Here is a 25,221-nt window from a genome sequence, read left to right as displayed (position 1 = left end):
CGCGGGGACCGAGCTCGGCTCGAGGCGGGGCCCCCAGCGTGGGGCTGGCGCTTCGCCGGGGTGTCGATGGGGCCCGCGCAGCAGGCAGCTCCGCAGCCTCAGCCGTCGCGGTTCATCCCGGCCCGCGCGGTTGCCGCCGCCGCCGCCGCCGCCGCTGCCGCCTCACTCACGGGACGCCGAGGCCGGCGCCGGGCCGCTCGGCTGCTTCCGGAACGGGCTCGGTTCCTGCCGGACCGGAGCCAAGCTCGGGCTCCCCCCGCCTTCTCCCGAGTGCCACCCCTAGCAGACGTCCGGCCCTGCCGACCCGGAGGGAAGGCCGGCCCGGCCCGCCTCGCCGTTCGCCTCCTTCCGGAACACCTTCGGCCGATCCGGAGAACAAGGCCGGGCGGTCGGCTCCGGACAGAGCGCAGGACGGCGCGGATCGGCCACTTCCGGAAGCCGCTCGGCTCTTTCCGGCCAACCGCGGACGGCGCTCGGCTATTTCCGCCGCGGCTCGGCCCCGCCCCGGAGGGCGGGAGTGGAGAGCGAGGGTTAACCCTCTCCTGTCCGAGTCTCCGGCCCGGGGGCCCCCGCGCTCGCGCGCCCTCGCGCTTCGGGGACTGATTTGCAAGCGGCTTTGCCTGTTATTTGCATGACTGGTCTTCGCTCCCTTTCCCTTCTCCACACTCCACTTTTTGCCTTTACCCCGCCACCCCTTAGGGCTTTTGAAGCGCGTCCCACAAAAAGGAAAAAGAGAAGCGGAGGCGAGTTTGTTTTTCTATTTATTGCCCCTCAGCAGGCAGCGCGAGTGAAGGCCCGGGCTGGGGCTGCCCGGCTCGGCCACAGCGGGTCTGTACAGTGTGTGCAAAGGGTGCCGTTCGTCCCCTCCAGGCAAAGGCACGGTCGGGAATGTCTGGAAGTCTAGAGAGGAGTCAGCCAGGGCAAGGTCGCCCCTCCACCTGGGGGGCTCGGGCGGGGCGGAGTCACGCAGCAGGGCCGGTCCACGTCCCGTCCACGGCCCATCAGACGTCCAGGGAGGAGGCGGGAGACAGGGACGGGGTCCGGGAGGGCGTGGCGGGCGCCGGCCCCGCACCCCCAGCGCCCAGCACGCGCCACTGGAAGATGCTGGCGTCCTTGCCACCCAGGGAGATGAGGAACAGATCGTCGTGCGTAAACCGGACGCTGGTCACGTGGCTGCCGTGGCCCCCGTACATGCGACTCGGTGCCTGAACCAGACACCGTGTAAAGTTGCGGCGGCGGCTGCGACAGGAACCCCTGGGGGGCGGGCGGGCGGGGGGCTCAGTGGGACCCCGCGGACCCCCCAGGGCCTCACCTTGGCGCGCGCGCACGGGTACTGAAAGAGGTGGACTTTGCAGAAGTCGTCGGCCACGGCCACCACTCGCTCATTGTGGGAGCGGCACAGGGAGTTGATGTCCGTCCCGTCGGAGCCATCGGGCCACACGCCTAGAACACAGACCTTCCTCAGCCAGGCCTCCTCCGTCCATCACCCCGGGCTGCACGGGTCCTGGCCCACGGGGCACCCATCAACCTCATTCCCACGCATGAGTGCCAGAGGAGCCTCCAGGCCTAGATCTGCCAGGTTTCTAGACACCCACCCCAGAACACAAAGGCCCAGTATTGAGAGCATTCAGAGCTCAGGAGGCATTCTCCATCTTGTCTCCCCACGACTCCCAGCAGGAGGTCTTAAGCCCTGCACCCCTCCTGCTCACCATAGACATGGAAACCCAGCACACAGGTGTAAGTAGCCCATTCCCGGTCTCGGCTCTCATAGCGATTCCTTAGCAGCTTGCAGCCTCCAGCCACATCCCCTGCATAGAGGGGGGTCCACTCAATTCCACTTTCCACCTTCCCTCAGGAAGATGAAAGGGTTGGCAAGAAGAGCTTGAGCAGAGGTGACATGTGAACTCAGCAGTAAGCATTACCCCCCCATCATCACCTTTGAGTACTCCCGAAAGTTCTAACATCTCATCAGTTCAGACTCCCTAGATAAACCAGCCTCTCCATACTTACCCTAAGAAACTTAGAAAACTTTAGTTATTGTGCTAGTACTAGGGCTTGAACTCTGAGCCTGTGCTTAAGGCCAACCCATTACCATTTGAGCCACAGTTCTACCTCCAGCTTTTTCCTGGTTAATTGGAGCTAGGAGTCTCAAGGACTTTTCCTACTGCAGCTGGCAACTGGGATCCTCAGATCTCAGCCTCCAGAACAGGCAGGACTACAGGCGTGAGTCACCTGACACCCAGTCTCCAAAACAATCCTTTCTTAGTCCATTTTCAAATTCCCTCAAATCCTTCTGGAGAGAAGGCATGATTTGAGACTTTTCCAAATCACATAATTTCTCTTATATGTATAATTTCAACTGCCCCCTTTTTTGGAGGGGGGAGGGATGGTAGGGGACAGTTTGAATCCAGTTCTAGCCATGTAGCCCAGGCCTAGAACTTGTATAGACTAGGCTGGTCCCAAGCTTGAGATTCTCCTGCCTCAGCTTCCCAAGTGATAGGATTACAGGGATATGCCACCATGCCTGGCCTCCAATTCCATTTTAAACTCTTTCCATGTCCCTATCTGGTGTTCCCTAAGTATTCTTGGTATTCCCTTAGTATTACCCAAGTATTCTTCATCCTTTCTCAACCAGTAGCCTCCCACAAAACCCATTCCAACTGCCCCTTTCCAATGTCCTCTCCCCACTGCTACTCACAATAAAGAATCTCATAGTCGCCAGAATTGGACATGATGAAGTTCCCATCCTTGGACCAGTCAAGGTGAGTGATGAAGCTGGAGTGACCCTGGGAACAAGGGTAGAGTTTCCCAATGCAGTCACCATCCCCAGACTGCCCATGAAACGCACCAGATCCCTTGACCCTATACCCACAGTGACCCTGTCCCACACTCCGCCTCAGCTTCCTCACCACACAGCGGCCAAAGCGGCTCGACTTGGCACCATCACTGGAAACACTATAGATGTAGATCATGTTATCATGGGAACCGATAGCCAGGTACAACCCATCTGCAAAGAGAGTCACTCAGAGAAAGAAGGGCCAGGGAAGAATCTGAATCCAGACTGGGGGCAGCTCCCACCTGGGCTGTACCGGACAACTGAGAGCTGTTCATTGCCATCGGTGACATCAGACACGATCTCTCTGGTCTCCGTGTCCAAAACCAACCACCTGGAGGAGGAGAGGAAAAGAGAGAAGGAAGCACAAAGGCCTCTAGGGATGTCTTTAGGTAAGGATGTCCTTAGGCAAGGTGGGAGGTAGTGAATCAGAACTTCAGAGGGGTGCATTCCACTACTGGGGAATGGGAAGAAGCGAGAGGCAGATAAAAGCTGGGGACCTTCTGATGCTGTCCAGAAAAGAAGTCAGAAACTGAGGCCAGGAATGTGGCTTAGTGGTAGAGTGCTTGCCTAGCATGCATGAAACCCTGAGTTCGATTTCTCAGGACCACATACACAGAAAAGCCAGAAGTGGCGCTGTGGCTCAAGTGGTAGAGTGCTAGCCTTGAACAAAATTAGCTCAGGGACAGTGCCCAGGCTCTGAGTTCAAGCCCAAGGACTGGCAAAAAATAAATAAATAAATAAATAAATAAGAAGAAAAAGAAAAAGAAGTGAGAAAGTACAGAGCAGGCCTACCACAAGGGCCTTGTGGAGTCAGTAAGCCTACCATTGTTTGTCCCTGCTTCCCCATACTGGTCTGCCATCCCCTTGCTCAGAGGAACAGAGTGGCTGGGGAAGAGGTAGGGACAGTGACCACAGGAGAGCAGGGGAGGGAGGCACAGGTCTCAGGGAGAAGCACAGAGAAGTGGAAAGACAAGGGGGCCCCTGAGCAGCCTTGGTCACACATGCCCTTCCCCATTACCAGCAACCCTTCCAGATCTCCCCAGGGTCCTGGTATACTCTCACCTTCCTGTGCTCAGTCCTACGGCCATGACTGCCCCGCTCGGATGGAAGTCAGCACAGAAACCTATCTCCTGGGAGGAGAGAAGGGGAATTCCAGTAAGGGAACTAGGAGACACCTTGTTGTCATGATAACTTCCAAGCTCCTCTCCTTCCAAGGAAATGATGGGCAAGAGACCTACAATAGAGGCAGGGTCATAGGAACCTGAACAGGGAAGCCCCTAGCTATGCTGCAGATTGACCATTTAGCTTCTGCTGGACCAAAAGGAGGCTTGGGAGTGGAGCAGGTAACACTAGGGACACAAGAATTCCTATCTGAGGGCTGGGAAGGTGGCTCAGTGGTAGAGTGCTTGCTTTGCATGCATGAGGCCCTGGGTTCAATTCCTCAGCACCATATAAGCAGAAAAAGCCAGAAGTGGCGCTGTGGCTCAAGTGGTAGAGTGCTAGCCTTGAGTTGAAGAGCTCAGGGACAGTGCCCAGGCCTAGAGTTCAGGCCCCACAACCAACAGAATAAATAAATAAATTCCTATCTGAGTAGCCAGTACAACTATACCAATAAAATTGGCTGCCTCTGAGAAGTGCAGAAGAACAGATGGATGTTGGAGAAGGAGCCATGGCCCCAAAAGTCATGGTGGGTACAGCACGAGGAATCAGGGACAGCTAGTTCTACCTTGAGATCAATGCTCCAGGCCAGCGCGTGGCCCTCCCCATCCCATAGGCAGAGCTGCCGGTCATGGCCACAGGTGAGGAAGCGGTTCTGGAAAGGGTGTGTGCAGAGCCCCCAGAGCTCATCCGTGTGGCCCTGCAGGAGAACATGGCCTGTCACTGCCACCCTTTCCCCAGCACCGCTTCCCTCCTTCCTCCCCCAGCTCTGAAGCCCCACAACCTGGATGACAGGGGAGAAGCCCTGAGCCAGATCTCCCCTCAGCAATGCGTTCTTCGTGGTTCCCACCAGAAGCTCAGAGCCAGGCCCTTCAGCAATGGCCCTCACGGCCCCAAAGTGTTCTGGAATCTGCAGAGTGGTAACCAAATGGTAAGAGCCCGCTGCAAACCATCCGCTCACACCTGTCATCCTAGCTACTCGGGAGGCTGAGATTGGAGGATGTAGGTTCAGAGTAAGCCCAACTGAAAAGTCTGGGAGACTCCATCTCCAATTAACCAGCCAAATGCCAGACAGCCGTGAAAGAGGAGGCTGAAAGACAGCCCTGAGTACAGGCCCCAGGTTCAAGTTCCAGTACTGGGACATACACACACACACCAAAAGAAAAGTGAAGAACCCATGAGACCACTACCCATTCCTCTTCCCCCTCCCTCCCTCGACCCTAGGCCAGTCCTCACCTCAGCCTCCTGGAGGGCCACCAACCCTGGTCCCCACTGCACCAGCCGACGGTCCCGCCCACCACCACTCAACACCGTCCCGTCCCTTCGGAGACACAGGGCGAAGATGGAACCTTCATGAGCATGAGCCTGGGCCACAATCCCATAGGTCTCTGTTGGTAAAGCCATAGATGGGTCAGGCTCTTGGGAATGCAGGGGAGTAAGGAAAAGGACAATCTAGGTCATCACAATAGAGGAGTCACACCCACTGAGCTATTTAATAGCCCCTACTTTCTCTAAACCCTCTGACTGTCAACACAGCTATTCTTCCCATTTATGCCAAGCATATCCTAGGCTGTTCATCAAAAGCCGGACAACTAGCAGCAAAAGTAGAGCTTTGAACCTGAGATCTGGCAGAACCCCCTCAACTCCCCCGCCCAAAAAATGCCATCTCTCAAGGTAGACAGATGAGGAACCTCCACCTCTTCCCACAGACCCCATGGGTAGACATCCCATCCGATAGCCCCCAACCACACACCTTTAGCACCACCTCTGCCTGGGGTCTTAGAATCACAGATGCTCCGCCCCCAGGTAAGAATGTTCCCCTCAGAGTCCCCTGTGAGAATGTCTCCATCCGGGAGGAACACAAAGCAAGGGATAAACTTGGGTTTCTTGTATTTCTGGGGGAACAGAAAGCAGAGGGCAAAGGGTAAGGCAAAGTCCAGAAGTCATGGGACAGCTGGAAGAGGGGCAGTGTAAGGGTCCACAGTATTCAGCTCCATTCTTCCAGCCCCACTATGTCCCACCCCATGCCACCACCGCATTCATGCCTCACCCCAAAGACACCCTGCTTCCTGGAAAGGGTCCCATTCCCAGGAGCCCCTGCTCCACCATTCCAGTTCCAGAAGTGGACATGAGATTTCCCACTGGTAACAATGCAGCTGCTGTCACGAGGGCTGAAGCCAACGGCCAGGACTGAGTCATTTGTACTCTGAAAGAAGGAAGACATTAAGTCCGGCCACCCCAAACCCTGAGCACCCTCATTCTCCTTCACTTCTGTCTGCATCCCTATAAGTGACCTGGCACTGAAGCCAGGACAATCCTTTTTTCAAGGCGCTCGTCTGGGCTGGGGGTGTAGCTCAGGGACAGGATGCTCACGAGGCATTCTCAAGGCCCTGGGTTGACTCTAACACTGTTAAAAAGAAGAGAAAAAAAAATCCCTTTCTCTGTGTCTCTCTGCCAGTACTGGGGAATCAAACCCAAGGCCTCATGCATGCAAGGCAAGCACTCTCCTGAGCCACCTTCCCAGCCCCACTTCCAGCTTTTTGCTGGTTCAGAGATGAGAGTCTCGAGGATATTTCTGCCCTGGCTGGCTTCAAACCTCAATCCTCAGATCTCAGCCTCCTGAGTATAGCTAGGATTACAGGTGTGAGCTACTGGTATTTGGCCCCTCAGAACTTCTAAGGTCTCCATTTCACAGATGAAGAGAGAATGGCTGAGAGAGAGAGAGCCTAGAAGACTGGAAGGGAATGGGTAAACCCGAAGCTGTGTGTGCTCCCTCTGTCCCATGCCACCCCAACCTCAGACACCCGCTCCTCCTCCCCAGGCCACCTGGACTCCTCACCTTGATCTCTGCCAGCTTTATTCCCCGGCTGCAGTCCCACACAGATAGCATGTGCTCATTGGAATCATCCACCACACAGAGGAAAGCACCCTGATCCTGAGGATGGGGGACACACAGTGGCAGGACGGAGTGAGCCCTGGAGGCCTGGGGTTTCATGATCATCGCGAGGGTGCGATCACAGCTTGAGAAGCCAGGAGAAGTTGGCATGCACCCTCTTCTCAGGAGAACTGGCTGGGTGGAGCTCAGGAAGCCAGAACTTCCCAGGCTTCCTGGGAAAGTGGATAAGGAGAAGGGGTCTAGAAGCTTTGAGGCCAGCTCACCGCTGCTGAAAAAGCCAGAGCCCCGACACCACGTTCGAAGGCCCCCAGTCCAATCTCCTGCAACTTATTCAGTGACTCTGAATTCCAGACATGAACCACAGGCTGCAGGGGCTGGTAGAGGAGAAAAGGATCAGGGCTTTGAAGGAGAGAGCCAGGCTGGAATTTCATCTTGTCTGCCTGGTATTCAGCCTCACCTTTCCATCCTTGTCCACTCCAGCCGTCTGTCCTGAGGCTACCCGCACCCCATCGGGGTGAACAGCAAGGCTAAGTAGGGAAGGAGACACTCTAGAGAAAGGGGTCTCTCTCAAGACCACCCAACTCGCATTGTTTACAGAGCAGCAAGTCAACCTCTCTCTCCTGCTCCTTCATTCCCAGCCAACCCCTCCTCCAGACAAGCCCACCTTCCCCAGGCCCCTCACCATCGAACGCAGTCCGTGTGTCCCCGGTAATGTCTCTGGCCGCCACCTCCGGGACCCCCTGGGCCTCCCCCGGGCCGGTACAGCACCACCACACAGGCGATGAAGTAGACCACCTCCCCAGAGCGCAGCACAAACAGATTAGAGCGGGAGTCACGACCCCGGTACCCATAGCTGGGATGGGAAGCACCGTCAAGGAAAAGGGCAGGTCGGGGGCAAGAGGAAGAAGAGAGAAGAATGACAAGGCTTCTGGCTGGCAGCACCATCTGTGGAAGGATGGGAGGGGCCATTCACAGGACTCTGTCCCCATGCCCCAGGAAGATCCTCTAAGAAAAAGAAACAGGGGCCCGCGGTGGGAAGGTGGTTCCTGTGGGACTCGGGGGGCAGGATACACCCAGTCAAGGCTGAGGGTCTCCGGGGGTGGGCCGCTGGGCAGCTCCTCAAGGCTGCGGATGCCAGATGGGATGTACATGGTAATGGGGCGGCCGCGAAGGAACATCTTCACTGAGATGCCTTCTACAGAAAAAAGGGGGTTGTCAGCCTCCCTTCCAGAAGAGCCAGAGCAGAACTCCACCCATCTTATCTCATAGTTCCCCCAATACAGGTCCTGGGGCATGAACCCAAACCCTAACTCCATCATCCAAGGTCTCTCCTTCTACCCCTCTGCACATACCCAAATTATAATTGCTTCTCCGAGACCCAGGACCTCCAGGGCTGGGGAGGGGATCTTTGCCCCCACGGCTGTTGGAAAGAAAGAAAAACATAGGAGACTAGAATCAGGTTCCAACACTTGACGGATGAGTGGTAGGACACAAGAAAGGTTCCTAGCTGGTCACTGGTGGCTCATCCATGTAATTCTAGCTACTTGGGAGGCTAAGATCCAGAGGCTCGAGGTTCAAAATGAGCCTGGACAGAACAGTTCATGAGACTCCATTTCCAAAAGAACCAGCAAGAAGGGGTGGGAATGTGGCTTAGTGGTAGAGTGCTTGCCTAGCATTGAGCCCTGGGTTCAATTATTCAGTACCACATAAACAGAAAAAGCCAGAAGTGGTGCTATGGCTCAAGTGGTAGAGTGCTAAACTTGAGCAAAAGCAGCTCAGGGACACTGCCCAGGCCCGAACCAGCAAGAAGCCAAACTGAGCTGGGTGCTGGCAGCTCATGTAGCCTGTAATTCTAGCTACTGTGAGATCTGAGGATTGTGGTTCAAAGCCAGCCCAGGGAAAGAAGTCCATGAGACTCATCTCTAATTAAGCACCAAAATAGCTGGGAAGTGGAGCTCTGGTTCAAGTGGTAGAGTTTTTTGTTTTTTTTTTTGTTTTTTTTTTTTTTTTTTTTTTTTGTCGGTCGTGGAGCTTGAACTCTGGGCTTGGGTGCTGTCCCTGCGCTCTTCAGCTCAAGGCGAGCGCTCTGCCACTTGAGCCACAGCACCACTTCTGGTTTTCTAGTGGTTTATTGGAAATAAGAGTCTCACGGACTTTCCTGCCTGGGCTGGTTTTGAACTGTGATCCTCAGATCTCAGCCTCCTGAGTAGGTAGGATTACAGGCGTGAGCCACTGGCGCCTGGCTCAAGTGGTAGAATTCTAACGTTGACCAAAAAAGCTCAGGGACAGTACCCAGGCCCTGAGTTCAAGCTCCAGGACTGGCGAAAGAAAGAAAGAAAGAAAGAAAGAAAGAAGAAAGAAAGAAAGAAAGAAAGAAAGAAAGAAAGAAAGAAAGAAAGAAAGAAGAAAGAAAGAAAGGAAGGAAGGAAAGAAGGAAGGAAGGAAGGGAGGGCTGAGAATGTAGCTTAGTGGCAGAGTGCTTGCTTAGCATGCATGAAGCCCCAGGTTCAAATCCCCAGTACCACATACACAAAAAAAGCAAGAAGTGGTGCTGTGGCTCAAATGATAGAGTGCTAGCCTTGAGCAGCTCAGGGACAGTGCCCAGGCCTTGAGTTCAAGCCCCAGGACTGGCAAAAAATAAATAAGCAAAAAATTAAAAGTAAAAATAAAGAAGTCAGGATGGAGAGAGAAGGCAATCTGAGCTCTGAGAACAGTCATGCGTGAAAATCATAAGAGTGGAAAAATCCTCTTGGAATCCTGGAAGGTGTTTTGTGATACAGTAGAAAGGGCAGGGGAAAGCAGAGTTGAAATCAGGCGCTGGTGCTTCACTCCTGCAATCCTAGCTACTCTGGAGGCTGAGATGGAAGGATCACAGCTTGAAGCCAGCCTGGGCAGGAAAGTCTGTGAGATTCTTTTTTTCTTTTTTTGGTTGATCGTGGGGCTTGAACTCTGGGCCTGGGTGCTGTTCTCAGCTCTTCAGCTCAAGGTAAGCGCTCTACCACTTGAGCCACAGCACCACTTCTGGTTTTCTGATGGTTCATTGGAGATAAGAGTCTCGACTGACTTTCCTGCCAGGGCTGGCTTTGAACAGTGATCCTCAGATCTTAGCCTCCTGAGTAGCTCTGATTACAGCCATGAGTCATTGGCGCCCAGCCTCTGTGAAGTTCTTAGGTTCAATTGACCAGCAAAAAGCCAGAAGTAGAGCTGTGATTTAAGTGGCAGAGTGCCAGTCTTGAACAAAAAGGTAAGGGACAGTGTCCAAACGCTGAGTTCAAGCCCAAATACAGGCATAAAAAAAAAAAAAGCTGGGCGCCGGTGGCTCACACCTATAATCCTAGCTGAGATCTGAGGATGATGGTTTAAAGCCAGCCAGGGCAGGAAAGTCTGTGGGACTCTTCTGTTTTTTTTTTTGTTGTTGTTTTGTTTTTGGGGGGGGTCCAGTAGTGGGCCTGAATTCTGGGCCTGGGCGCTGTCCCTCAGCTCTTCAGCCCAAGGCTAGCTCTCTACCACTTAAGCCATAGCACCACTTCTGGCTTTTTCTGCTTATGTGGTGCTGAGGAATTGAACCCAGGGCCTCAAGCATGCAAGGCAAGCACTCTACCACTGAGACATCTTCCCAACCCTCTGTGGAACTCTTATCTCCAATAAACCACTCGAAAACCAGAAGTGGCGCTGTGGCTCTTCAGCAGTAGAGCTGAAGAGCGCAGGGACAGTGCCCAAGCCCAGAGTTCAAGCCCCATGACCAACAAAAAAAAAAAAAAAAAAGAAAAGAAAAGAAAAAAAGAAAGGAAGAATTGGATTGACTCTAGCTCTGTAACTTTGAGCAAATTGATTTACTATCTCTGAGCCTGTTTCCTTACCAATGTAATGGACTGAATGGACTGCATGGGACCACCTATCCCTGTCCCCCCCCCCAAAAAAAAAGATGCTGTAGAGACTGAATGAGATGGCAGGTGTGGCACAGTGCCATGTACACCGCAAGGATCCTGAGGAGCAAAAGTGCTTGATCCCCTCATTCTGATGAGTAATGCGGTTCCCCTACCTGGTTTCCTACCCAGGAAAGTGAGGTGAGCAATGTGGGAAGTCCAGAGCCTGTGTCTGGACAGGGCAGGTTGAGGAGGGGCCTTGCTCACCTCTCCGTGCTGCCTGACCTCAGAAACAGATTGGCAGAAGAAGCTGCCTTCCTGGAGAGTTTCTGCCGCGGGCGCTCAGAGGGGGAGGAAGAGGAGGAAGAATTTCTCCGAGGCCTGGTAGGGGTAGAGTCAGCAGGTGAAGGTCTGCTCCGGATCCTCCACCCCTCCCAGCCTCCACGGCCGGAACACCTACGTCTCAGCGAGCTGAAAGGGCTGCGCAGGCCTGAGGATCCCTGGGGGTCCAGGGGAGCCAGCCCCGCTGCTGCTGCTGCCTCCTCCTTCAGACTGCGTGCCACTAGGCTCTTCACCACCCCTCTGGAGGGCTGGAGGCCCATTGCTCAGGCCAGGGGGCGCAGGGGACGGCTCCATTTCCACTTCGGTGTCTGTCTGGGTGCCTCGGCTCACCAAAGAGGGGCTGCATGTAGGTGGCAGTCCTGGGGGTGCTGCAGGGCTGCTGGGGAGAAAGCGAATCAACCTAATGCCCCCCCCCAGAGGCTCCAGGAAGGGGGAGGAGGAGGCTGTGGGGCATGAATACCTGTCCCGTGTAGGAGCTGGCATGCCAGAGCCCTGCAGGGAGGGGGAGGCCCCGTGCAGCCGGAGCAGGCGAAGGGCTTCCGCCAGGGCCGCCTTGACCAGCTCCATCTCCTTCTCCTGCACTCGGAGCCGCTGGCTCAGGGACTGCAGGGCGTCCTGGGCAGAGCCCTCTTCTGGGAAAGGAACAAGAAGAACTCAAAACAAAAATGCCACCACCTGGAGAAAGGGTTGAGGGAGGCCTGTGCCCCCCCAACACACACTCCCTCTCCCCAAACTTCACCACGGTCCGATGGACCGCCCCCTCTGCAGCAGCCCCGGGCATGAAGGAGGCGCATCCAGAGGGCCGGAGCCCAGGGCGGCGGGGGATCAGCGGCCTCCTCCTGGCAGGGCAAAGCAGGGAAGCCTGGCAGAGCTTCCTTCCTGCTATCTCAGCCTCCGCAAGCGAAGACAGGGAGTACCACAGAGTACCAGCGGGGGAATATGGAGTGCCGCCGAGGAACGTGGGAGCCCGGCGGGCGCAGCGGGATGGGTGAGGGACGGGGGGCCTCCCAACACCCGCAGCCAGCCCTGGCCTCAAAAAGAAAAAGAAGCAGCAAGCAGAGAAACCAAGCCAGGGACCCGGGGGGGGCGGGGGGCAGAGGGGAGGCCCGCGGCGGTACAGTGAGGGTCAGAGACCAGGAAGGAGCTCCAGGGTGCGGGGCCAGGGTGACTGACGGGAGTCGCAGCCGACGTCCCAAGTCACCCGCGGGGGAGGGGTCCCAGGGGACAGACTCGGAATTCCCAGGGGACAGCAGGGGTGACAGGCGACGGGGAGACGGGGGGGGGGGGGGGAGGCGGTCCTCGGGGGGGGTAGCCGGGCGTTCAGGAAGGCCGAGGTGACAGCTGGAGGACCCCAGGGGCTCGGGGGGGGCGGCCGGAAGGGCAGTGGAGGATGCCCGGAGCGCCCCCCCACACCGGGGGCCGAGGAGCACGCGGGCTCGCCAGCCGACGGGCACCGACGGGCAGAGGCGCGCCGCCCGCCCCGCCCCGTACTCACCGGGCCCCTCGGCCCCGTCCATCCGGGGGCCCCCCCGGCTGGCTCCGAGCGGCAGCGGCGGAGGAGTTGTCTACGCCGCGGGGGCCATGGCCGGGGAGCGGGGAAGGGGAAGCACCCCGGGGCGCGCGCGCGGCGGCGGGAAGGGGGGGCGCCGTGCCTGCCCTCGGGGGGGCGCTGTCGGGCGCGGGGATGGGGCCTGGAGGGGGCGCTAGGGAGCCGGGGCCGCAGCCCCCCCGGGGCCCGCCGGGGCGGCTCTCGGCTCCCGGGGTTGGGGTGGCGGGGCCGTCCCGGGGCCCCAGCGCCGCAGCAGCACAAACAGGCGCCGGACGCGGAGCCGCCAGGAAGCGCGGGGGGGGGGGGGAGGGGGCGGACCCGAGGGGGGGGGACGCCGGGTAACCCCTCCCCGTCCGGGCCCCGCGGCCCTGTGCGCGGGCGGGCCCGGCCCCTGACCGCTCCTGGACTCGAGCTTCCGAGCCCTTCCGGGGTCCCCCCCCCCCCCGCCCGTCCCGGGATCCCAAGGGACTCGGGAGGGGGCGCGGGCTCCCGAGGTCTCCTCTCCACACCCCCCCCGCCCTGCAGCCAGGCCGCCGCCGGGCCGGTCGAACCCCCACTTCCGCGAAGGGGCAGGGCGGGGTCACGAAGTGGGCGCTGTGCCCGTGGGCGGGGCTTTCCCGAAGGGGCAAGGCCCGCGCATCCAGAATCGGGGCCGGCAGAGGGTTAAGGCCCAGTGGGAGGATGCCCAGGGTATTGGGGTCAGCATGGCATTAACCTAGCTCAAGCCAGGCCGGGCTGACTCAGCACCCTGTCCTGGCCATCCGTCATCCCCGACGGCTCTGCACTCTCCCCTCGGGCAGAGATGGGAGATGGCGCCGGTGCTGCCCCTGGTGCTGCCCCTCCAGGCCCGCATCCGTCTGGCGCAAGGGCTCTGGCTCCTCTCCTGGCTGCTGGCATTAGCCAGCGGCCTCACCCTGGTCTCTAGTGGGCACCTCCTGGCCCAGCTGAGGCACCTGGGCACTTTCCTGGCCCCCTCCTGTCGGTTCCCTGCCTTGCCGCAGACCGCCTTGGCGGCGGGGGCGGTGGCTCTGGGCACCGGGCTGGGGGCGGCAGGAGCCAGCCGGGCCAGTCTGGATGCGGCTCGGTTCCCTCCCTGGCGGGGCGTCCTGGGCCCGCTGCTGGCGGCTGGCACAGCTGGGGGCGGAGGGCTTCTGATCCTTGCCCTGGGGCTAGCCCTGGGTTTGCCTATGAGTCTGGACCAGGGGCTGGAGGAAGGGCTGGGGATCGCCCTGGCTCACTACAAGGACACTGAGGTGCCTGGGCGCTGTCAGGCCAAGCGACTGATGGATGAGCTGCAGTTGAAGCATCATTGCTGCGGGCGCCATGGCTACAAGGATTGGTTTGGGGTCCAGTGGGTCAGCAGCCGTTACCTGGACCCCAATGACCAGGATGTGGTTGAGTGAGTGATTTGCTTCTCCCCTTCTCTTCCTTCTTTTCCTCGCCCCCTACCCTGCACTCCAGGCCCTCCTGCTGCTTTGAACCACCCCTCCCCACCCCCATCCCATCCAGACGGGCAACAAATGGAACACAGTGGTTGAGAATTGGGGTTACAGTTCTGTTATGTATCAGCTGTGCCACCCGAGGCATGTTGCCAAAGCCACTCTGGGCCCATTTCCTCCTCTATAAAATGTAGATAACAGTGCCTATCTTGCTAGGAGTTGTGAAGATAAGTGAATTATGCGTGCTTGGCACAGAGTAAAGCAGTCTATAAATGTTTTACTATCATTTTTCCCTCCTTAATTCCTGTGGACCCCACACACACAGCTTTTCCCCCAGGCCTGAGTTGGCCAACATCCTAAGCCCTTGCCTTGCAGCCGGATCCAGAGCAATGTGGAAGGCCTGTACCTGACCGACGGGGTCCCTTTCTCCTGCTGCAACCCCCACTCGCCCCGGCCTTGCCTGCAAAGCCGACTCTCAGACCCTTACGCCCACCCTCTCTTCGATCCCCGACAACGCAACCTAAACCTTTGGGCCCAAGGGTGCCACGAGGTGCTGCTGGGACACCTGCAGGACTTGTCTAGCACGCTGGGCAGCATGCTGGCTGTCACATTCCTGCTGCAGGTGAGTCAGCAAAGGACCCTGGGTCCCCTTCCATCTGGGACTTCAGCCCTGGGGCTCTGGGAACCACTGACTACCACCCCCACCCTCGCTTTTCCCACAGGCTCTGGTGCTCCTCGGCCTGAGGTATCTGCAGACAGCGCTGGAGGGGCTTGGAGGGGTCATTGATGGGGAAGGAGAAACCCAGGGTTACCTCCTCCCCAGTGGGCTGAAAGACATGCTGAAAACAGCGTGGCTGCCAGGAGGGGGTACCCACAAACCAGCGCCTGAGGAAGCCCCACCAGAAGACGACCCTCCCAAGGAGGATCAGCCAGAGGAGGCCTAGCAATCTGCAGTTGGGATGGGGCACAGGGGCAGAGGAAGAGGAAGGGATGGACAAATGTGGGAAACTCAAGGTCTTGAGCTCTCCCTTGACTTTTTTGCTTAAGGTGGGCTCTCTACCATTTGAGCCACAGTTCCACTTCCAGCTTTTTTCTTTTTTTCTTTGTGTGGTTAACTGGAGATAAAGGGACTCACAGACTTTTCCTAGCCCAGGCTGGCTTCCAACTGTGATCCTTAGATCTCAGCCTCCTGAGTAGCTAGGAATACAGGCAGGATGCCACCCTATGCCTGGCAAACTCCAACTCCTCATCAAGACTCTAGGAGGAGACTCCTAGAATTAGAAGGGTTACGGGTAGTCACAGGCTAGACTGGGGTGAGAAACTAGATTTCCTAGGAACCAGCCCTGTGGTCAAAGCCACTAGATATGAGAAAAACACTGGGTGATGGGAAAGTACCCTGCAGGGCTGGAGATGGCCTCTGGTGCAGGCTCTGTAAATAAAGTGTTTGGATGGAAACCATCGTTCTTTCTCATGGAGTGCATGACAAAAAATGCCTTTCTGTGTGAAGGGGAAGCCAGGACTCCAGAGTTTTGACCCTGGCCCGGCCCGTGCAGGAATAGGTGCCTATAGGTGCCCACATCTCTCAGAAGCACGGAGCATGAACAAGGTATGCCAAGCAAAGGAAAACAGAAGGCCCCTTCAGATTGAGATTGTTTATTCTGGAGGTAGGAAGGGGTCCGCATGCTCAGGTGGGGAGGGTCCAGCCCAGCTCCTCCAGCCCCCCCAGTGCATGCCCAGCCCCAATAAGTTACCCAGTTCCTCAGCCACCCCCCCTGCTGAGTCCATCTGTCCTGCTCCACCCCAGGCAGAGCTGACCTGGCTCCACACAACAGCTGCTTGTCCCCAGCCTGTGGACAGTTCCACATGGCAGGCTGGGGAAGGGAGAAGGCGGTACACCACATCCTGGGGCCAGAGGAGCCGCCTCTGCTAAGGGGTCAAGACTTGCAGTAGCACATGTTGGATAGGCCTGGAGCCCAATCCCACGAGGTCTGTGCCTAAAGTGAGGTCGAAGCCGGAGTGAGCCTCCATCACACCTCAACGGCTGGGTCTGAGCCCCGGCCCTGCCGCTGCAGCTGCTCCTCCTGCTTCATCTTGGGCTTCTCTGTCCGCGTGTGCCACACCAGCACCTGTGCCGAAGGGTTTCAGTTACAGCCAGGACCGGCCATCGCCAGGCCTTTGGAGCCTGATGGACAGTGGATGCTCCCTCCCTCTCTACCTTCGGTGTTGGCTAGGTTGTGTGAAGGGCAGGGGTGGAGGGGATGTCAGTGTCTTTAAAATGGGGCTTTGTTCCTTTGCCCTCACGGGCTCCAAGGAGTCTGTGACACTCAGTGGCAGCAAACGCTGTTCCTCCCTAGCTCCCAGCTGTCCCATAGAAGGGTAAGCAGGGTTGATCAGAGATCAGAACGTCCCTCCTTGTTCAAATACCCATTCCCTGGGTCTTGCCCGTTTGCTTGTTTGTTTTGCTTTTGTACCAGCCTGGAACTTGAACTCAGGGCCTGGGTGCTGTCCCTAAGCATTTTGTGCTCAAGACCAACACTCAACCACTTGAGGCATGGCTCCACTTCCGGCTTTTTTGGTGTTTAATTGGAGATAAAGAGTCTCATGGACTTTCCTGCTCCTATTGGCTTTGAACCATGATCCTCAGATCTCAGTCTCCTGAGGAGCAAGGATTACAGGCGTGAGCTACTGCACCTGGCTTATACTGCCCCACTTCTCCAACCACCTATCTGTCCCAGAGCTGGGTTTCTGTGCCACCTCCATCCCCCTTACCCGCGTACAGTTGGCAGCCTTCGGCTCCAGGTTCTTGGGATCCACGAGATGGCTCAGGAGACTACTCTCCAGGTGGCCCCGGGGAGCAGTGGCATCAAACTGGGCATTGGGCTTAGCCAACAGCAAGGGCAGGGCGACAGCAAATCCCGCCATGTCCACAGGGAACGGCCTGTTGGGCTCCCATGCCGTGTGGAAGCCCACAACCCGGCCATCCTGTACCCGAGGGCCCTCGAATCGCAGGCCGCCCACCAGCCCTACGGGCCACACTGAGACACCTCGGGTCCAACGCATCTAACGGAGATGGGGAGAGAAGAAACACGGGTGGCCCGGGGAGGGGTGAGGGGAGGGAACAGCAGAAAGAACCACCTGGTTCACTCTGCCCGACTCTGCTCCCCATGTCTCACCCAGAAGCCTTCAGGGACACTGGTAACCAAGGTAACAGATGCAGGCAGTTCCATCTGGCCTCCTTCCCCATTCCCATCCCAGGTCTCACCTCCTCAAAGAGCTCCCGACTGTAGGTGTTGTCATCATCGGCGAAATACACGACTCCCTGGGTCCCTGGTGCTGGTGGGTCCTTTTCCCCTCCCACTGCACCCCCTCTTCCCCGGAGCCAGTCCAGGGCCTTGTTTCGCTGCTCTACACCACGGGGCCGAACCCAGCCTGGCTCTCCTTCCCGAAGCCGCTGGGCCTTGGGGGTAAGGACGGCTAGGTGTGTGAAGAGGAGACCGGAGGCAGCTAGCAGCCCCGAGACCAGCGGGGTAGGGCCCTCGGAGTCCTCCACCAGCAGCCAGTGTAGCCGGGGCACCAGGCTCAGGGTCTGGGACAGCCGCACCAGCTCTGCCTTCTGCACCAGCCTGCAGGGGAAGAGATGCAGGAAGGTACATGGCATCCTGGGCTCACTGCAGCCTGGATAATACAAAGCTTCTCCTGGCTCACTGTTACTATCTTCCCTAGCTTCTCCTCAGCCAGTGCCCAAGTGCTCTCTTTATTATTATTTTATTTATTTATTTTTGTAGGTCATGGGCCTGAACTCTGGGCCTGGGCGCTGTCCCTCAGCTCTTCAGCTCAAGGCCAGCGTTCTACCACTTGAACCACAGCCCCACTTCTGGTTTTCTGGTGGTTCATTGGAGATAAGAGTCTCATAGATTTTCCTGCCCAAGCTGGCTCTGAACTGTGATCCTCAGATCTCAGCCTCTTGGGTAGCTAGGATTACAGGCGTGAGCCACAGGCACCCAGCTTCCAAGGGCCCTCTTTATTAACCATCAATTCCCTGCCCACACTCACCTGCCCTGCCCTGCCATTCTAATCAGTCTCCACCACCCACCTCAAACCTAGGAGACAATCAACTAACCACACAGGCATTGGGACCACCACACAGATCTGGGTTTGAATCCCAGCTGTGTAACCTAAGGTTGAAATACTTGGGAGAAATGGTTAGCTCTGAGTCTTCCCTTTACTCAGCTGTAAAATGGGAATAACAATACTTTGTAACAATGTTATTGTAAAAGTAAACATGATCATGACTTTTTTGAAAACACTGGGAGACCAGGTTCTCAGGTTCTTTTCCTCCTGTGCTGGGTGTCTAGGGAGAGGGATTCTAGAGGAGTTCCTCCATTATTCTTCTGCAGGGAGGAAGACTCAGTCATCGTTGACATCTGCTGCCTGCCCCAGGAGTGGTGGTGCATGCAGGAATGTGCACGTGGGTGGAGGGGACCTAGAGCTGCCTGTGTGGAGATGGCGCAGCCATCTGACTCCAGAGATGCACATGTGTTATGAGGCCCTTTTGGCTGCAGATCCCAAACTACATTTCCAAATTGGTTTTTTATCAGTAATAAAGCTATTCTTTGACTTAACACAAATGTCAAACATTTAGCACATTGTGTGGTAAAGAGTAACACGCTGTACATGATAGCTAGTGAAGGCATTTCTAGAAATTAAAATAACTGGCCTATTTCTACTGCTTTTTTTTTGGGGGGGGGTGCTAGGATTTGAACTCAGGGCCTCATAACTTGCTAAGCAAGTGTTCTATCACTGAAACCACACCTCTAATCCTTATCTCTTTCATTATATTTAAGATAAGAGTCTCACTATAGCTGGGCGCTGGTGGTTCATGGCTGTAATCCTAGCTACTCAGGAGGCTGAGCTCTGAGGATCGCAGTGCAAAGCCAGCCCAGGCAGGAAAGTCCATGAGACTTTTATTTCCAATAAACCACTAGAAAACCAGAACTGGCACTGTGGCTCAAGCAGTAGAGCACTCTCCTTGAGCTGAAGAGAGCAAGGACAGTGCCCAAGCCCAGAGTTCAAGCCCCACGACCGACAAAAAAAATAAGTCTCACTATTTTGTCTGGGCCAGCCTGGACTGTAATCCTCCTATATAGGCTTCCCACCATAGCTGGGATGTGGACAGATGCATGCCACCACACCCAGCTTCTTAGTAGTTTAGATGGGGTCTTGTAAGGCCTTTACAAGGCTTGGGCTGGTTGTTGTTGAAACTGGATCCAAGTAACTAGGATTACAGGTGTGAGCCACAACCTTCAGTTCCCTTCCCACTTTTTTTTTCTTCAGTGCTATAAGCAAGCATTCTACCACTGAGCATCATCTCCAGCCCTCTAATTTTAATTAATTATTTATTTCAGTGGCAATATGGGGACTTGAATTTCCAAGGTTAGCATTCTACCATTTGGTCCACACTTGCAGCCTTGTTTTTGGCTGGTTATTTTGGAGACAGAATCTATCAACTTTTCTGCCAGGGCAAAAGCAGTGATAGTTCTGAGTAGCTAAAATTACAGGTATGAGCACTAGCACCCGATTTGATTTTTTTTTTAATTTGCTCATTTTTTTTAATTGTGAAAATACCATATAGAGGTGTTATAATTACATGGGCAAGATAATGAGTACATTTCTTAGCAAGCATTGTTGCCTCCTCCTTTGTTTCCCCTTACCATCCCTTCCCAAGTCCCCCCCCCACTCTCCCACCTCCCTACCCACCCCCCCGATTTTTTTTTTTTTTTTGTAATTTTATTGTCTTATTTCAAAATCCAAGCTGGGCACTGGTGGCTTACACCTGTAATCCTAGTTACTCAAGGAGGCTGAGATCTGAGGATCATGATTCAAAGCCAGCCCAGACAAGAAAGCCTGTAAGATTCTTATTTCCAATTAACCAGCAGAAAACCAGAAGTGGAACTGTGGCTCAAAGTGGTAGACCACTAGCCTTGAGCAAAAGAGCTCAGGTACAGCACCAGGGGCCTGAGTTCAAGACCTACAACCACTACCAACAATAACAAAAAACCCAGCAGGAATTTTATATACTTACTAGTACACTGTTATGTTCTTTAAAAAAATCCATTTTCCCACAACTTATAGCTCATTTATGGTATTGTTTGGCAGCTCTAGCTTACAAACAGCCCCTACCCCAGCATCTGCCCCAATTCATCATCTTTTTTTTTTTGCCAGTTCTGGGGCTTGAATTCAGGGTCTAGGCACTGTCCCTGAGCTTCTTTTGCTCAAGGCTAGTACCTACCACTTGAGCCACAGCTCCACTTCCAGCTTGTTCTGTTTATGAGATACTGAGGAATGGAACCCAGGGCTTCATGCATGTTAGGCAAGCACTCTACCACTAAGCCACATTCCCAGCCCCCAACCCAATTTCTTGGTTGATGCATCCCTCTGCTACAACACAACCCATACCTGGCATAGGTGGGGGTAATGACATAGATAGTAGGCAAGGCCTCAGGTTCCGGGGGCTGGGCAGGGGCAGGGGGTGGGCGACGGAGATCTGCTTGCAGCTGGGAAATCCTCAGATCCTTCTGCCGGAGCTGCTCAGCTGCTGCCCGCAGGGGAGGGAGGCAGTCACATGGCTGGCCTGGTCCCAAGAAGCACCAATAGGGAAGGGGAGTGGGGACAGAGAACCATAAAATGTTCAGCATCCTAATGGGACAAAAAAAATCTTTTCATTAACTCACAGCCAATATCCCTTACAATTTTATTTTAGCATTTCCTACAGCTCTGGAATGCACTGCTTCAATCGGCAGCATCCTACTACATAGTCCAGGCTGACTTAGAATTCTCGACCTTCTAGCTTCTGACCCCTGAATACTGGAATGTACTGTGGTGCCCTAAACCACCACATCCCCCCCCACCCCCCTCACAGGTAGAACCAAGGGCCTTGCATTACCAGGCAAGCGCTCTACCACTAAGCTCCTCTCCTAGACAATCTAACATTTTCAAGTTGGACACAGAGCTACCAATCTGTCTTTATCCTTTCTATCCAATGGTCCTAATGTTACAATCTAGATTTCTAAGGAACTCATCAATGTTCCTTTTTTTTTGGTCCATCATTCAGCTTGAACTCTGGGCCTGGGTGCTGAGCGTTTCAACTCAAGGCAAGCACTCTACCACTTGAACCACAGCACCACTTCCGACTTTTTTCTGCTTATGTGGTGCTGAGGAATCGAACCTAGGGCCACATGCATGCGAGGCAAGCACTCTACCACTGAGCCAACTTCCCAGCTCCTCATCAATATTCCCTTTAATCAAACCAATATACTTGAGGACCATGCAGTGGCACTATCCTTAAAACCCTGTATAAGAGGTGGAGTTCAGTCTGCTCCCTGGGCTGTGTGACCACAGTTCTGTCATTAAATCCACTGGTTCCACCACCGGATACTCCTAGGGAAACACAGACTAGACCCTGTCCTAACAGACCTTTCACTTTTAGTGGAAGAAGTAGAGACTACACAAAGAAACAAATTGTTAAAAAAAAAATCGTTACAAACTGCAGTGGGCCATGAGGGGAATAAAGAGAGGCTAAAAGAGAATCTGGAATAATACAGATCACTTTAGCTAGTCGAGGAAGGCCTCTGAGGAGATGACAAGTGAGTTAAAACTGCAAGGGTGAGAAAAAAATAGGTGTTCGGGGCAAGCTGAGAGAAGAGCATTGCCGGCCGGGGGAACAAGTCAAGAGCTCGAGAGAGCACGAATGTGGGGTTCTGGGGAGCCTGTCAGGAAGCCAGTCCGGCTAGAACAGGACGAGGGAGAGGGGTCGACCCTGGCTCCTGGCAGCGTCCTGCGGGGCCCTGCAGCCTCTAGGAGACAGGCGGAGCGCCCCGGAGCGGCGAGGGCGCGGGGCCGCCGAGGGCTGTCCCGAGGGCCGAGTGGGACGGACCGCGTGGGCGCAGAGCTCCGTCCCCAGGGCGGGCCGCCCCGACACACCCCGCCCCGCCCGGCCCCGCCCCGCTCACCGAGTTGCACCAGCGCGTACAGAAGGCCCGCGATCGACACCAGGAAGTAGGCGAGAAAGACGTTCTTCAGCTTCAGCTTCAGCTTCATGGCCGCGCCGCCACGGACGCCCGGGCCGGCGGGGATCGGCGCGGGGACGAAGGGTCCCCCGCCCCCGCCCCGCAAGCCCCGCCCCTGCAGCGGCCCCGCCCTGCACCCCGCCTTCTTCGAGCTCTTTGCAGGCACCCAGGAGCTGGGGCTGACAGCACCCGTCAGGACCCACTTCCGGTCATCGGCGGAGGGGGGGGCAGGAGGGGCGAACATCCGGTCCCAACACCTGGTTCCGGGAACCAAGGGGCGGTGGCGTCATATCCGGCATGTCAAGTGCGCGTGTCAAACTAGGCTGGGAGCACGCGGGACCTCCCTCATGCTAGCGTGGAATTGCATGGGAAAAATCCGGCCCCTGCTCATCGATTTGTTCTAGTGTCCCGCTCTCATCAGCCACAGCACGAAGTTGCTTAATCCTTCTTACACAAATGAATGAACTCTAGGGTCTACCATGTGCCAGGCTGGTCCTCTGAATCTCTCATGCCCTTACTGAGCTAGACAGAGCTGACCTCATTTTATAGACAAAAAGCTAATTGACAAAAATTATGCCATTGCCACGAGCAATTTTCGATGTGCCTTCTCATTTCTTCCCGCCCAGTTTACAGCAGGTGGCAATTGGGCAGGAGGAGGTGCCAAGGCAAAACACTACCTCCTAAGGAATTGAACTGTTTGTTTTTTGTTTTTAGACCGTTCGTGGAACTTGAATTCTGGGCCTGGGCACTGTCCCTGACCTCTTCAGCGCAAGGCGAGCGCTCCCCCACTTAAGCCACAGCGCCACTTCTGGTTTTCTGGAGATAATAGTCTTACGGATTTTTCCTGCCCAGGCTGGATTTGAATTGCGATCCTCAGATCTCAGCCTCCTGAGTAGCTAGAATTACAGGCGTGAGCCACCAGCTCCCAGCTTGAATTTTCTCAAACTAGGGGATTTCACAGACAGATTTTTTAAAATCACTTTACAAGGTATTCAGCACTCAATTTGCCTTTTGAAAAATAACAGAGGAGGAATCCCAAGGTGTAACTTCTCTGAATATTTAAAATACAATTTACCTGACTTATGTAACTGTAACCCTTCTGTACATCACCTTTACAATAAAAATTAAAAAAAAATAAAAGAGTAGTTAGCCAGACACCAGTGGCTCACACCTGTCATCCTAGCTACTCAGGAGACTGAGGATCAAAGTTCCAAGCCAGAGTGGGCAGGAAAGTCCATGAGACTCATCTCCAATAAATTTCTCAGAAAATGCCAGAGGTGGTTCAAGTGGTAAAGGGTTAGCCTTGAGCACAAAGAGGCTATCCAGGCCCTGAGTTCAAGTCCCTAGGACCAGCAAAAATAAATATTATTTATTGAAATTGAACTGCAAAAGTTTTTGTTTTTTTTGGTCGTGGGGTCTGAGTTCTGGGCGTGGGTGCTGTTCCCTGAGCTCTTCAGCTCAAGGCTAGCACTTACCACTTTACCTTGGCTTTTTTTTTTTTTTTTTTTGTCACTCATGGGGCATGAACTCTGGGCCTGGGTACAGGCTGTCCCTCAGCTCTTCAGCTCAAAGGGAGTGATCTACCATTTGAGCCACAGCACCACTTTCAGTTTTCAGGTGGTTAATTGAAGAGTCTCAGCCCCAGCTAGCTTTGAACCATGATCCCCAGACCTCAGCCTCCCGAGTAGCTAGGATTTCAGGGCTGATTAGCTAGGATTATAGGCATGAGCCACAGATGCCCAGCTGGTGCCTTGGCTATCATTCAACTTCTTGCTTAGTTTGTATGTCTACCACTTGAGCCACACCTTCAGTCCAGCATGGCTAATTAGACATGGATTACTATAGCATTTTCTGCTCAGGTTGGCTTAGAACTAAGATCCTTCAGGTCTCAGCCTCCTAAGTAGCAGAGCCAACACCAGCCTGGAGACCACTTGGCTTCCATAGCTAGGAGGCAGCACATACTAGTGTTGCAGATCAGCAGACAATGCCTGCTAGTGTTGCAACTCAATGCTAGACCTGCACTGTAGCCTCCTCAGATTGACTTAGCAACTCAATGAATGAAGTCCAGGACAACAGATAGTATGAAATGCTTTATTTCTTGTTTTTGTTTTTGTCAGTCATGGGGCTTGAACTCTGGGCCTGGGCGCTGTCCCTCAGCACTTCAGCTTAAGGCGAGTGCTCTACCACTTGAGCTACAGTGCCACTTTCAGTTTTCTGGTGGTTTATTGGAAATGAGTCTCACGGTCTTTCCTGCCCAGGCTGGCTTTGAACCGCGATCCTCAGATCTCAGCTTCCTGAGTAGCTAGGATTACAGGTGTGAGCCACCAGCGCCCGGCGTGAAATGCTTTATTTCTAATATTTGCTGTGGCTTCTATCTTCAACGGTCCTCTTGTCTCTCCCAGGTGGCCCGGTGGCTCTGTCTCAGTGACTGAGTCTAGGGTTTCTTAGACCCTGGGCTTTGCTGACTGATTGCACCAATTATAATTAAATGTTTTGCTGAGTTCCACAACATTACCATTTTTTTCCTTCCTTTCTTCCTACCTTCCTTCGTCTTTCCTTCCCTCTTTGACAGTCTTGGGGCTTGAACTCAGGGCCTAGGCACTGTCCCTGACCTTCTTTTGCTCAAAGTCAGCACTCTACCACTTCCAGCGCCACTTCCAGCTTTTTCTGTTTATGTGGTATTGAAGAATCAAGCCTAAGGCTTTGTGCATGCTAGGCAAGCACTTCAATGCTAAGCCACATTCCCAGCCCTGTGTAAAGCTTTTAAAAATTATGCAGAAATAACTACAAAGAGAAGCAGAAAGTAGAAGTGTGACTAACTAAAAAAAAAAATGTTAACTGGCCACAAATCAGAACCCTAGAAGCCATCTGGAATCAGCAATTTCTGCCTCCATTGTACAAATGTCAATGCCCAAAACAAATCTAAGGGCCTCCTTAAAAAAAAAAATCTTCGGGGGGAGGGGGGAGGCCGGGAAGTGAAGGGTAAACAAAGGAGGAGGCTGCAATGCTTGGTAAGAAATGTATGCATTATCCTGCCCATGTAATTGTAGCCCCCCTGTACAGTATGTT

General features: G+C 54.9%; 3 protein-coding genes across 7 annotated transcripts; 1 reads left to right on the top strand and 2 right to left on the bottom strand.

Annotated features, from left to right (window-relative positions):
- Nucleotides 1-911: 911 nt before the first annotated feature.
- Nucleotides 912-12,889, bottom strand: LOC138810685 (echinoderm microtubule-associated protein-like 3). 4 transcript variants are annotated; one of them, XM_069997877.1, is made up of 22 exons: nucleotides 12,594-12,889; nucleotides 11,559-11,730; nucleotides 11,217-11,477; nucleotides 11,024-11,137; nucleotides 8,243-8,310; nucleotides 7,962-8,085; nucleotides 7,573-7,743; nucleotides 7,348-7,417; nucleotides 7,154-7,264; nucleotides 6,834-6,929; nucleotides 6,045-6,200; nucleotides 5,748-5,889; nucleotides 5,231-5,382; nucleotides 4,779-4,904; nucleotides 4,563-4,694; nucleotides 3,899-3,966; nucleotides 3,079-3,167; nucleotides 2,910-3,007; nucleotides 2,699-2,786; nucleotides 1,710-1,808; nucleotides 1,313-1,443; nucleotides 912-1,205 (listed from the first exon to the last, which is right to left on the bottom strand). In XM_069997877.1, the coding sequence occupies exons 1-22, from the start codon at nucleotides 12,613-12,615 to the stop codon at nucleotides 1,002-1,004; spliced, it is 2,694 nt and encodes an 897-aa protein (XP_069853978.1). In that variant the 5' UTR covers nucleotides 12,616-12,889; the 3' UTR covers nucleotides 912-1,001. The 4 variants fall into 4 exon arrangements, with proteins under 4 accessions (XP_069853978.1, XP_069853979.1, XP_069853976.1 ...); XM_069997878.1 differs by having other exon boundaries at nucleotides 11,217-11,474; XM_069997875.1 differs by lacking the exon at nucleotides 12,594-12,889 and adding an exon at nucleotides 11,838-11,976.
- A 72-nt stretch (nucleotides 12,890-12,961) lies between these two features.
- Nucleotides 12,962-15,541, top strand: LOC138810688 (rod outer segment membrane protein 1-like). The gene is made up of 3 exons (XM_069997882.1): nucleotides 12,962-14,046; nucleotides 14,462-14,708; nucleotides 14,809-15,541. Exons 1-3 carry the CDS (start codon nucleotides 13,457-13,459, stop codon nucleotides 15,028-15,030), a joined length of 1,059 nt encoding a protein of 352 aa, XP_069853983.1. The 5' UTR covers nucleotides 12,962-13,456; the 3' UTR covers nucleotides 15,031-15,541.
- A 182-nt stretch (nucleotides 15,542-15,723) lies between these two features.
- Nucleotides 15,724-22,360, bottom strand: LOC138810689 (galactosylgalactosylxylosylprotein 3-beta-glucuronosyltransferase 3). 2 transcript variants are annotated; one of them, XM_069997883.1, is made up of 5 exons: nucleotides 22,096-22,360; nucleotides 20,543-20,717; nucleotides 17,349-17,709; nucleotides 16,856-17,146; nucleotides 15,724-16,212 (listed from the first exon to the last, which is right to left on the bottom strand). In XM_069997883.1, the coding sequence occupies exons 1-5, from the start codon at nucleotides 22,181-22,183 to the stop codon at nucleotides 16,114-16,116; spliced, it is 1,014 nt and encodes a 337-aa protein (XP_069853984.1). In that variant the 5' UTR covers nucleotides 22,184-22,360; the 3' UTR covers nucleotides 15,724-16,113. The 2 variants fall into 2 exon arrangements, with proteins under 2 accessions (XP_069853984.1, XP_069853985.1); XM_069997884.1 differs by having other exon boundaries at nucleotides 20,543-20,782; nucleotides 22,096-22,177.
- Between the last annotated feature and the right edge of the window lie 2,861 nt (nucleotides 22,361-25,221).

Source organism: Dipodomys merriami, unplaced genomic scaffold (assembly GCF_024711535.1).
Source record: "Dipodomys merriami isolate MVZ:Mamm:240054 unplaced genomic scaffold, mDipMer1.0.p SCAF_505, whole genome shotgun sequence".
Lineage (NCBI taxonomy): Eukaryota > Metazoa > Chordata > Mammalia > Rodentia > Heteromyidae > Dipodomys > Dipodomys merriami.
This window is presented reverse-complemented; position numbering and strand designations above follow the sequence as displayed.